Source organism: Phaethon aethereus (assembly GCF_964289735.1).
Source record: "Phaethon aethereus genome assembly, chromosome: 2".
Classification (NCBI taxonomy): Eukaryota; Metazoa; Chordata; class Aves; order Phaethontiformes; family Phaethontidae; genus Phaethon; species Phaethon aethereus.
This window is the reverse complement of record NC_138582.1, coordinates 13,739,230-13,752,217: the sequence shown is the minus strand read 5'-3', so window position 1 is coordinate 13,752,217 and position 12,988 is coordinate 13,739,230. Positions and strand designations below refer to the sequence as shown.

General features: G+C 43.4%; 1 protein-coding gene across 1 annotated transcript in view; it reads right to left on the bottom strand.

Annotated features, from left to right (window-relative positions):
• Positions 1 to 9,013: 9,013 nt before the first annotated feature.
• The window catches only part of ATAD2 (ATPase family AAA domain containing 2), a gene marked incomplete at both ends in the record, with an annotated part of 37,035 nt that continues 33,060 nt past the window's right edge, over positions 9,014 to 12,988 (bottom strand). The window contains 2 exons of the mRNA XM_082015064.1: positions 9,014 to 9,055; positions 10,579 to 10,707. Of these exons, the coding sequence (XP_081871190.1) occupies positions 9,014 to 9,055; positions 10,579 to 10,707 (171 nt within the window). The remainder of the gene's footprint in view (positions 9,056 to 10,578; positions 10,708 to 12,988) is intronic.

Below are 12,988 nucleotides of genomic sequence, written 5' to 3'. Positions count from 1 at the left end.
CGAAGCAATTTTCAGTCCCAACCCTCCAGCAAGCTCTCACCCTCAGTCTGTCTCTCGAGTCAGCTCTCGGCAGCATCCAGACTTAAAACGTTGTCTGGTAAGGAAGAGGGCTCCTGTTCAGTAATTCACAGAGAGTAACTTCATGAGGGTTACATCCAGAAATAGGATATTCACTCATATAAAGGAGCATATATCCGCAAATTCTGCCCTTAGAACTAGCTTGTGCCCATACGCATCTGGCCCAAACTGCAGTAAAGCATTGCTTGCTCTTCATCACTAAGCATGTGTGACCACAGCGTACGGTGTTCACACTGTCATCATCCACGCAAATATTAATATACTGGAAAGCTTTCAAAGGAAAGGATTCTGAAGTAAAATTTCAGTGTATTCAGTAATGTAAAATGTCTCCCTCTCTGAACATTATATACAATGATTAATATATTGTATTTCTAAGGATGTGCACAGGTGACTATTTCTTTACTATGCCTGGAAAGAGCAAACTTACTTTACTTCAATATTACTCTTTTTTCTCTCCTGTCCTTTCCCAAAAAGAAACAAACAGCTGATACTAACAAGGCCTTATTTTTCTACTGGAAGAACCCAAGAACTACAGAATACAACAACAACAACAACAAAAACAAAAGGCTACTTGTCAAGAATCATATTTAAAATGAATGTTTGTGGACTATAAGATAAAACACCCGAAGCTGTAATCACCTCACTAAAAAAAAGTCTCCTTCTATCTTCAATTATTTCTTATAATGAAATAAAAAAAATCTCTACTCACCCACAAATTCCTCCAATAAATTTAAAGTAAGACATATTAAGAAGTCAAATTTGAAAAACACTTGTAAGATACAAAGAGTAAAGTTGTGGGGGTTTGCATCGTATTTAAACAGATACCTACAATACCAGCAGGGATCATGGGCACCAACTCCTCAAACCAATCCATGCACAAAAAACTTGAACTCACATGACACTCCAGGTATGAACCTTTTGTCAGTCCAGATCCCCACTGAGAAATTTGGAGGACAGAGAGCCTAAGTATTCAGCACTGCAAACAAGGCTGGACATTGTACACCATGGAATGCTCCAAAAATTCCACTGAAGCTACAAATGTGTTTCACCTTGCTGAGAATGCCACTGAGAAACAGAAACCCTGAGTCTTCTCGCTTTCTCTATCCAGCTCATTTGGCAACTGCTGCTCAGTGCCTAACTGCTCCCAATACAGCTCTGATTTGAAGAGTGCCCTCAGCTCCAACTGATGTTGCTGAAGGCAGCTGACCTATGTATAAAAAGGCAGTATTTTTCTACTTTGAAAGTATTCTAAAGATTAACTAGGAATCTGGACTTTTTGAAGAAGCACACAGCTCTAACTAAGGTTTAACTACCAGTCTTCTATAGCCCAGGTAGTAATAACTGTTCTTTCCTGACTCATTCTCCATTGTCCCCCCTTTATTCTTTTTAGAACATACAACATTCCTAGGTATCATTTTGACCTAATTACCAAAACGGAGCCTTACACCCATGCACAAAGCCTGTAGGAGAGTTTTAAAATCCACAGCATTATGACATACGAAGCACGTCTTTCCATTACAACACAGGGAGGAAGGCAGTCACATTAGTACCGTGGTTTTTTTAAGGCTAATATACCTCAATTTTTAGGAAAGCCAAGCTTAGGGACCTCTACCAAGACTGCCTCAGACTATAAACATGCATTTCCATCTATGATGTTCTTAGCACCTTCGTAAGGTAGAGACGTTAATCACACTCCTAACCCATAAGCAAGGATTCAAGCCTTAAAACCTATACAAAATACCTGCCTAATTCACAGTATTCATGCTAAGCGAAGAGATATTTCCCATCCAATACATGTAGTTCATAAGATGCTTTGAGGATTCAGAGTGCTGAACGCGTGTAACTACCATAACCATTAGAAAGTTCAAAAGCTCATTTCTGTCCTTCTGTCTGGTGGGGCGAATCTGGCGCTTGCAGAACGATGCTGGCTTTGCCAAACAGCGAGGGCTGGCGTTACGCATGCCTCATTACACAGTTCTGTCTGCTCACTGTTCAAACAAAATTGCCAGCCTTCAAGGCTTGCTTGAGCAACGACTTCAACTTGTGGGTCCCCTGGCAGCATGTTAAATTCCTTCAACTCTAGTGAGACCAATGGATAAGGAAGGTGAGCAGCAGACTGCAAAATGCCACCGGCAAAAGCCAAGTTGCAAGGAGTGAACCTAAAATACCAAACTCACTTTCTTAAATGGCTCCAAACACAATTTGAAGCCTGTTCTTTGGAAGTAGAATATACTGAGCTCCTTTAGACGCGTTAGGCACAAGCAGAGGTCACGCTGCTAAAGGATATTTGCAATATTAAGTACCTTGCTATCTCTGACATCATTTAAGGAGTGCAAAAAGTAGCACAAAGTTCTTCATTTTTTCTAAAGGTTCTCCCATCTAGCCACATCCATTCCTGTTAGTCGCCAGCAGTCTTCCTAGTTTCTGTGCTTTAGCATGATATTACCCCTTTTCTATTTTTAATGATACAATAAATGTACTCTACATTCCAGTTCTTGCCCCTTTAGATCATACTCTTTTTTGATGAATTCTATTGAACTTTAACATTTACTATGATCTCAAAGCTCTTAAGGATAAAAGAGTGGTACACATCTTCCCACAAGCAACAAGAGCAGACTTTTGCTCAATTTGGGCTGATTTCTGAAGCTGATTAGAAAGGATCCAGTGGTAGTAGAGACACTATTTTATGAAATATGTTACAGTTCACTGAACTCTGAAGGACATGAAAAAGACTTCAGTGGACTTTCTGAAGTTCCTTCCAGTTCCTTGACATAAAAAGAACAGAACTGCAAATGAACCATCAGTTAAAGTGATGCAAGGCACTGAATTATGAAATGCCATCTGGCTGGTACAGGACAAGGAAATACATCATTTTTGGTGGCTTCCACCTCCACAGAAAAAAACCCAACTGTTTATGTAGCAAAGTGGTTTGAATATTTTGGAACGTCCTGAACTAGTCACAAAAAAATAAAAAAAGAGAGAGAGAAAAAAAGAGAGAGGACGAATTGGAATAAAGACAATAAACTGGAATTAATAATAATAATTATGATGATGCTGAAAATGTAAGTAATCACATACCTTTAACAGCTTGAAGAAAGAAGGTGCTTTAATGCCTAATTTGACACTATTAGAAATTTAAATAAAAGAAAACCATATACTACGGGTATATGTTCAACAAAGGTAATGCTGCTGACACATAATGGGGAGATACATGACTAGAACACTAAGATCAGTATCACCGCCTATTTAGGAAATACCAAGTAAGCAAAAGAAAAAGGGGAAATGATATTATATTGAAAATTGCATCACTTGTTTACAAGTCACTGACAACTCGGAGGCAAACCGTCTTGGACACCTATGGATCAATGACCCTGCATCTAAAGCGCGAGGAGAGGGAATAGTGACCATTACTACACAAAGAGAACAGCACATCCATGCACTCAGTTAAAAATGGTCAGAACCTTCCCCCACCCCAAGACCCCAAAACTATTATCACACAGGACTTTAATTTAATAAACAAACACTGAAAAGATCACTCTGTTGACTTTGCAACAGGCTCAGCATTTCTAAGAATTAGAAAACATTAAAAAACTGAATCTGACACCATGGAATTCTTGACTAGACCTCAGCTTGACAGATGAAGAGAAACTTATCACCAAAATAAAGATTAGCCATAGCTTAGCTACAAGTGATTGTGCCTTGGTTGTATTTATTATGGGCAAACATCATAAACCCCAGTTTGCATGTACTTGGTGTTTTAAAAGTTCCAGTTTTATAAAGCTGGGAAAAATCCTGAATTCAAACTTGAAGAAAGAATCTGACCTCAAAGATACATGATTATTTTTTAAATAAGACTCTTCTAAAGTCACATCCAAACAAAAGGGTCACCAATGTTTATCATAACTAGATGAAAAAATTAACCAAAATTTAATCTTTTCCCTCAGACTACATATAAATAAATATGAGAAAAAAACAGGGGGAAAGCTCAGGAGTAGCAATAAGCTTAAGTGAAATGCTATAGACCGCTCAGTGAACCAAAAGACACAAGAAACATTCTTTTCGGTACATTTGGAACAAAAGGAATCCTAACAACAATACAAAGTCCATTATTTGAAAGAAATTCTTCAATACTGAGAAATCTACAAAAGGCAAAACTGCTCAATACACAGCTGTAACAGTCTCCAATGATATACTGGTACGCAGTGATAAATATTGTCTATTCCCATAATAACCAACAGTGATAAATGACAGCAATTAAGGCTAGACACCAGGACACTGGCTCCAGCTAGAGCACACACCGGTCATCAAGGGTGTTGCAAGAGAGGAAATAATGCAGAAGAGAGTCACAAGAAACATTAAAGAGTAGAAAAGCATGCCTCACGAAGAAAAGCTCTACCTCAAACTGCTATGTTTTACAAAGACAAGTTTGCGGACAATCATAGTATACACACACATTACCCAAATGTGATCGCCGAAGGCTTTTCAGCCTAGCAAAGATGCAAGAACCACTACCCTAAAGCTAAAAGCAAATCACTTCAGTGATAAAAAATGGCATCTACTTCTAATCAGCTTAGGGGAATTATTTAACACCACAAGTGAAATGGACTGCCTTGCTGGTAATGTTTAAAGACAGTAACAAAAGGGTTTTCTAAATGCTGCATGCTCACTGAGAGAGGTCCATTCAGAGCAGTCCTATAGTTAGCATCACACAGGTTGTTTTAAACGGGGTTTCTGTAAACACTCGCAAGCTTTTTTTTTTTTTTTTTCCCGTGAAATCCTTGTAAGCAAAAACAAACAAAAACCAGACTGCTGGTCAAAACCAACAGCACAGCTTTTAAAATTCCTCTCTCGTTCCTCGGTTTAATGGAATATTTGTTTTCATGTAACAAGTTTCATAGCAAAATCCACTTTTTATTTATAGAATGTTTATATGCACTGTGACATGCCTAATATACTTTCCGTACATCTGCATTTTAAAAATAAGTGGCACCTATTCCCGTTTGCAGACCCAGAGATGTCTCAGCCGTCACTGTTTCACATGACACAGTGCAAAGCAAACTTCTCCATCCTTCCGTGAACCATTTAGCCCTGCCAGAAAGTCCAAGCAGCTCAGAAATAAAGCGCAAGTACCTACCAGGTAGTGTTTGCTATCGCAGATACTCTGAGCCCTTTCAGAGATCCAGAACTGCCTCCATTACGTGGTTCACTGAAGTCGATGTTGACCTCCGGTGCTGCACATCCTGATCTAGGGGAGAGCGGAGCGTCAGAACGCACCCCAAAACCCCGACACCCCCAGAGGAGTAAGCCAGACATCTTCCCCAACTTTGCCTGCACATACACCGCACGGTTCCTCCACGCTCGCCCCCGCTCTGTAACGCCACGGGATGCGAGACGACTCTGGAACCAGAACTTCATGGCTCGTTGGCTGCCGTCAGTCGGTCTGTCAGCCTGTCAGTCGGTCCGCCAGCCCGACCGCCGCCGCGGGAGCGCGCAGCCCGCTAACACCGGGCAGGGGCTCGCCCGCCCCTCCGGGCGCACCGGGATCCAACTTCTTGACTCTGCTTTCGACTGACGAGTCGGACGGATCTTCCCCCGCCCTGCGGCGAGCCAAGCCGCGCACAGGCTGCCGGCGCCACCGCTGGCACAGGGCGCAGGAGGGAAGCGCGCGGGGAGGGGATCGACCCCCCACTCGAGGGGTTTAACCCCGCTGCGGGCCGGGCCGGGGGGGCACGCAGCGCTCCGCCTCGAAGTTACGCCCCGGTTCTGCCCCCGCCCTGGCTCCCTCAGGCAGCATGGAGCCCGCCGCCGCCCGCAGGCGATGTCCCCCCGGCCGCGGGGACGACGCCGGCCGCTCGCCAGACGCCGCCAGACAATAGGGAGGCGGGCGGGGCGCGGCCGGCCCACCGCGCCCACCCCGCGGGCCGGCAGCGGGGCGGCCATCCCAGCCGGGCCCGGCTGGGGCCGCCCGCCCCCGCCGGCCAGGAGCCGCCCTGGCCCTGGGGAGGCGCGGGGCGGCGGGCGCTGCCCCGTCGCCGGTGGGAGAGCCGCTGGCCCGCTCCTGGGGGGAAGCGGGGGCGTGCGGGGGCACGCCTCCCCAGAGGGGGGGGTCGCCCTCCCGCCCCCGGGCGCCGAGAGTCCCTTCTCCGCCCGCGCCAGTGGGAGACGCGAGCCCCTACCTGCCGGCGCCGCTCCGCCTCGCCCCCTCCGCCCGCGCCGCCCGCCTGCCTGCCCGCCTGCCGCCTTCGCTCACGGCCGCGCCGCCATCTTGCGTTTCACAAACTACTGCACTTCTTTTGGGGCGGGGGGGCGGCGGGTGAGCCGGGAACTCCCAACGCCGCCGGCCGCCCGGGCCCTCGCCTCGCCGCCGCCCGCTGCGCCCACTCGCATCCTCCCGGCGCCTCGCTGCCCCAGGGCGGGTGCGCGGGGAGGCCGGGCGGCGGCGGCCGGTGCCTCAGCCTCCCTGGCAGGGAGCGGGGGCGGAGCCGCTCCGCCGCCGCCCCGCCCGTCAGACGGCGGACACCAGCCGGAGGATGGCCCGGCCCCACCGAGGCAGCGGCCGGCCACGGGGGTCTGCCCTGGCGTTGCAGTGCCGCGGCCCGGGGACCGCCGCCGTCTCCTCGGCCTTCGGGCAGGCGAGGTGCCGGCGCGCAGCGGCCGCGGCGGGAGGAAGGGAGGCGGCAGGCCGGGAGTTCGCGGGGGCGACGGCGCCCTCACTGCCCGCTCCTCCGCCGACAAACTTGGGCTCCGCGCTACACCCTCCCGCCAGCACCCGGACGGGGTTTAAGCACAGCGCCGGCGCCAGCCCCGCCAAGGCTTCTCCAGCGCCAGCCCCGAGTTTCCCTCGGGCGCCCCGAGCTGTCGCCGCGGGAGGTCATTGCGCAAGATCCAGAGCCCCAAACCAGGGGCGAGCGCGCACAGAAATAACGGCTTGGAGGGGGGAAGACACCGCCCCTTTTTTTTTTTTTTTTGTTACCAAAACTTGGAGAAAGGGGACCTCTTCCTTTAATGTATACCTGGATAGTTTAGTCAATATTTAGTTTTAACTCTGGCTGCATACTTCTCAAAAATGTTGCATTTCTACATACTATTTCTTTAATCACTTTTTGCCATTTTGGTCCAGACACTGAAATAGAATTGTTTCCCTGAGAAAGAAAAATAAAAGTTGTGGCTTCGGGGAAGTGTTAACAGTTAACCATTGGTCATGGAAGACTAAGACTTAGACAATTATAAATGATTAAAAAAAAAAAAGTATAGGTACAGTATCGTGTCAAGACTAGTGATAGGAAGGAGTTTGATCAAAGCCTTGTAAGAATGAAAGTTTTAATCCCAGGAACGTTTCTGGTTCCTTCTTTCCCCACAGTCACTCTGGTTCAAATAGTCATCTCGGGGAACGTGGTCAGCAAATAGCCCCCGCAGCCCTACTGAAACGTGGTAACAGAAGCCAAGGTGGAGACTAAGTTAAGGAAAAATGACCTTAATTCCTTTATTACATTTGCAATGTAATACATTAAAATGGAAATGTTCAATTCCCTTTTTCTTCCCGCTCTGCTTGCTTTTGCCATATAACCAATACAGCAAGGGTGGGATAAGCTACTCGCATACAGTTCTAATTTTAAAGGCTTAAGACTCGCGCTGTTTTAAGTGCAAGGATGTTAAAGATCAAAATTATTCTGAATTAAAACAGACCAGAGAAACTCCCCAAAAAGGTGATTAATCTTTTATTAATACCCATCCAAACAATACCAATAGAAGAAGAAATTCTGCATAGTACACAAGTGTTTGGACAAACACACTAGAAAAAAACAAGAAAAGAAAACTAAAACACACATAAGAAACCAAACACACACAGCAGGATTGCACAGTTAGGCATTCAGGATCACCGGATGCTGTGTATGTGAGGTGACATAACACAACAGCAATGTATCGTGCCACGTATTTTATCACAACTGATACAAAATTTTATTCTCATAAAATTAAACTTTGCCTATCTTAGTCTCAATTTATTTTAAAAAAATAACTCTGTCAAATTAACTGTGAGAAATTTGCTGGTTTGAAGAGGCATACGTCTTCAAAATGGGGTATTGCTTTGCCTTTACTTAAATATATTTATCACCAACAATATATTCACTTTTATGTAATAAACAGATACAATTCTCTCCAGGTAACTAAAAAACTTATTTACAATTTAATTCAACTACAAGCCACCTGACCTGCAACTAACAATTTGTACTAAAATGCAATTATCCAGTATCAGGAAGATTGTCATTATACAAGCAAGACTAAACTTTACCTTACAAAGTTACAGTAGTAAATCTTGCTTTGTTTCAAGTTAGGTTTTTTTTGACAGGCAAAAAATATGCCATAGCAAAAGTTTTTATATTTGTGGAAAGAACATTTCTCCTACATAGAATTAACTACCTAAAGAAACTATGAAAGCCACCTGAGGTGCTAACAAGTAATTAAAAAAAATTACCTCTGAACTACATTAAGAGGATTTACTTTTCATATACCAAAATAAATTTGGTTTAAAACCTTTACGTAATATGCAATGGAGTATATGGCACCACAGGCTCTTTCAGAAAAATGTATTCCCACAAGCTGGAAAGCGATAATAAAAGTTTATCAAGTTTTGAATCGCTTTCTTTTAAAGAGAGGTACTGACATTATCTGGGAGATGTTCAGATCTGCAGCACTCCAAAAGCAATCACAGCAGTATGTCACATAAAAATATATCTATATATAGAGAGAGAACAAAAATATCAAATAAAATCAATTAAGGGATGTTATTTGAACTTCCTTAATATACTTAAAGATATACTTAATATATGTATAAATATATATGTAGAAGTGAACTTTACTGAATTATGCACAGATAACAGCATGCAATGAAAAGAAAACATTACAGAGTAGAAGTCAAGTATGCTGAAATCAAGTATCACTGAGCACAACTGAAGGCTGCAATTTCTTTCTTCATTTCCTAATAAGAAAAAAAGACAAACTAGCAGTGAGCATGAATAAAAGCTTAAGAACCCTGTTTATTTCCTCATAGAAAGTGTAACAAATCTGTACATACATATGATTGTTAGTAATATTTAGCAAATACATGTGCTACTACCATCACAATGTCTTTCTATACCCATTAGCTTATGCATCCTTATGCATAAGGATGCATATAAGCTTTGGATGCATCCAAAATAGAGAGTAGGCTAGGGAGACTTTACAGATCTGATCAAGAGACCTGTATCAACAGTGGTTTCAACAATTAGGAAGAGGAGACAGTTCCTGAAAAGCCACAATAAAAGCTGGAAATGTTATTTTCTGCACTCAGACTTTTAACAAGTAATTATTCAATCTCTCCATACAGTAGAGCTTGCTCCTGACCAACTTGCACAGTCACTCTGAATAGGACATACTTTTTTGGTTAAAGGTAAAGGTAGAAGTAGAAAACAAAGAAATCAAGTCCCTTTTAATTTAAGCATTAAAAGTTAAGTCACAAAAGCTTACAAGCCCTGAGAGAACGTAAATCCTTTCTTCTCATGCTAAAACACGTCATTATAGTAGATGACAGACGGGCACATTTTTCAGGAATGGCTTCCCTGAATCCAAATAATCCTCACTGTTGCACAATCAGAACAGAGTGTCCGTTCTAAGTCTTTATCAGATGTGGGAAGAAGAGATTGAGATGACCAGGGCCAAAGACAAGAGGCTTCCTCTTTTTTAAGGCAGGCTGAGAGGCATAAAGAATTTTACCTACTCTCAGGCACAAGCATCTCAGACACATGGATTCAAGGATCTTGAATCTAAAGACTCAATATCTAACCTATCTAAATCCACTCAATACTGGGAGTGCCTGACTGGGACCATGGGTGCCTCTGGCGATTTCTGCTGAGTTCCACCAACTCAGAAATCCTCTCTTACAGGAAGAGATAAGAGAATTTGACTCATTAGCATTAAACTGGCACAGGCAGAAATCTCCCCATATGTCAAATTAAAGATGCTTGAGCCATGCTAGTTAAAAAGAGACTAGAGAAAAGTCTCAATCTCTTGCTATGTTTCATACCTAATTTCTTTTCAAGAATGGAATGACTACAATATGAAGCATTACCATGTCTGACTGCCTGTAAGGGAAGAAAGAGGAAGCGATAGACTGAGAAGAGCACCCTCCTCCCATAGCCCCCCACCCCTAAAAAGGTTCTGGAGAAGGACTATTGACACAGGCTGAGGATAACTGCTTTGAGAGGGCTGTGTGGGTGGACCCATTGTCTTCAAGTTCAAGCCTTTTCCTGCTGAAACTGCCAACAATTATGCCAAATACAACAATGGTTTTGCAATATGGATAAATGTCTTCCAGACTGAAATGAAGTGTCTTATAACACAGGCAACTAAGCAGTAAAGAGTAATACTAAATAAGCATGATGTCCAGAGTGCAGACATACATATGCATAACACACACATGCGTAACAGCGATAGAAAGTGCTATAAGACAAAAAAAATACTTACCTTCACTAATTCGGTTTTGTCATAATCTTCCCGATGTTGGTAAATGCACTGACTAAGAACACCATATAGTTTTTCCAGGTGAAATACATTGAAGTTCTTAGTTATCACAGTGACAAAATGCAACAGTTCCTGAAGAAAAAAAAAGGAAACTACAAGTTTAGAATAGCGCAAGATCCTTTGAATAGGCTCTTTATGTCTTCAGAAGCTAAACAATAATAATACAACACAAGTGACATTCTACTTGCTTATTTTGTTAAAATATGAGTGACACTTCAGAGAACAGATTAAATACCTCACAAGATTTCACTGGAGAAAATGAGTTAATTTTTCATACTTCAGAGAAAAAGAAGGCTTAAATTTCAGACAATATTTTATTACTAATCAATCTATCACATCAACTATCATAATTGCAAATCAACTGCTTCCAGAACTGCAGGGAATGACACAATCCACTTTGCCATCGAGTAGCTACCACAGCAAAGCCACTGTTGCATTTCATTAGAGAAACTGTTGCTGCAATGCAGGGCACCGTAAAATGGATCTTTGGAAGCGAGGCTACAGACCTTATCGGCACAGCAGTGCCAGCTGGAAACAGAAGCATCCTTAGGTGCTCACCTTTACCCACTAGCTGAACATGTACCGTGCCCGCAACTCTGCTGGCAGAACACACTGCTCAAGTGTCTGAAGCAGATCGGGAAGCAGAGTTTGGTCAGTTAGCTCCTGCCTTTACACTGAAGAGTGGATATAGCAAAGAGACTCTGCTTGTAGCAGATTACCAGTCTCTCACACAGTTGCTTCTAGTACCAAAGATGTGAATGTGATAATCTCTGGGAAAGCAACGCAGCACCTTCTTCCACTGCTGCAGCTGTTCAGTATTTGTGTGTTGTGTGAGGCTGTGAAGATGTAGCTTAAGACAGCAGCCATACCAAATGGAAATATTACCACCTCAGGTAACAACAGGTAAAAACTGCCCGTCGTCAAACCCTGCCTCCCTCAGATCAGCTAGCACAAAATTTGAGTATTCCCCTCAACTTCACTCTACACAACATGCAGACAAGACACATAAAACACACGCAGCGTGCTTTCAGCTGCTGCAAACAGAAAAGGTAGGATGTGACAAAGGTGTATGGTCAACATCCCGTCTGGAACTATTTCTGATTGCTGCCACATAGATGACTGCATGCTGTTCTATATGTTCATAAAGTTATAGGCCCCTTACTAAGCAAATAAATGAACGAAACAAACCACCAACCCCAAAATGAAGCAGCTACATTTTGGAGGTTCACCTAGCTTATTCACTGCAGCAGTTCCAAAGAGGCTCCCTGGTACAAGCAGCTAGTTCCAATGGCAGCCATGTTAACAAAGTAAGTTTTCTAAAAGACGTGTTTCATGACTGTAGCTGTCCTTATAGATGAGACATATATAAGGGCTCTACTGTACCATTTCTCCAGTGGGCAGTAATTTCGGAGCACGTGCTATTAGCACCCTGACTCTAAGAAAAACCTATGTGGCTTCTCTACATACACAGGCAGACATGAACAACAAAATCCCCTGAAATCTGCTTCCTTAGGAAGCCAGATTTCAAGTTAGTTTCACTTCTACAAATTAGGTCACAGCTTAAAATGCGACAGAAACGGTGTTGACAAGCCCCTTCACCAAAGGTGTTTCTTATCTGGTCACATTCTCCCCACACAGGGAAACACCCATGTAATACTCCCTTTCTCATCATGGCAGGTAAGCAGCAGCCCTCTTCTGCATTGGCCAACCTCCAAGACTCCAGCCTAGCAATCTTCCCAGTCTTCCTCACTGCAGTATCCCCTAGAGATCAGGTCCAATTCATGCAAGGATCATTTTTTACCCCCTGCAGCTAGGCCCATTTTTAACCCTTTCCCCAGCCATAGCCTAGGATAGCAGCTTCTCTTCTACAAGGGACTGGAAAACCCTTGTAACTGTAACTATATGAATGCAAAATTCAAAATCCAGTGTTAGAAAGAATTTCAGAAAAGTAGGTATTAGTATTTTATCCATGATGAGCTTTATGTCAACTTGCTAACTTCAGGTTTAAAGTCATCACTGCTAGAAATAAAGGTTCTTTCCAGGTTCCTAAAAAATGAAAACATGCAAAAAACAACACCCCCCATATCCATCATAAAAACTGTCAAGACATTAATAAGCAACAGTACTAGCAGGTTGTCAGTGGGCTATTTTAAAATTCAGCAAGCCCTTTGTTGTGGTTTAACCTTAGGTTAACAGGTTAACACCCTTTTAAATTAAAAATTGGGAAGAGAACCCTGTCTCTTAAAGTTTAGTTCACCAAAAGCAAGAACAGCAGTCTACATCAGATGTGGAAACACAAGAGTCATAGTCCATTACAGGTTGCATTATTTCACAAGCTATATATCCTTCCCAT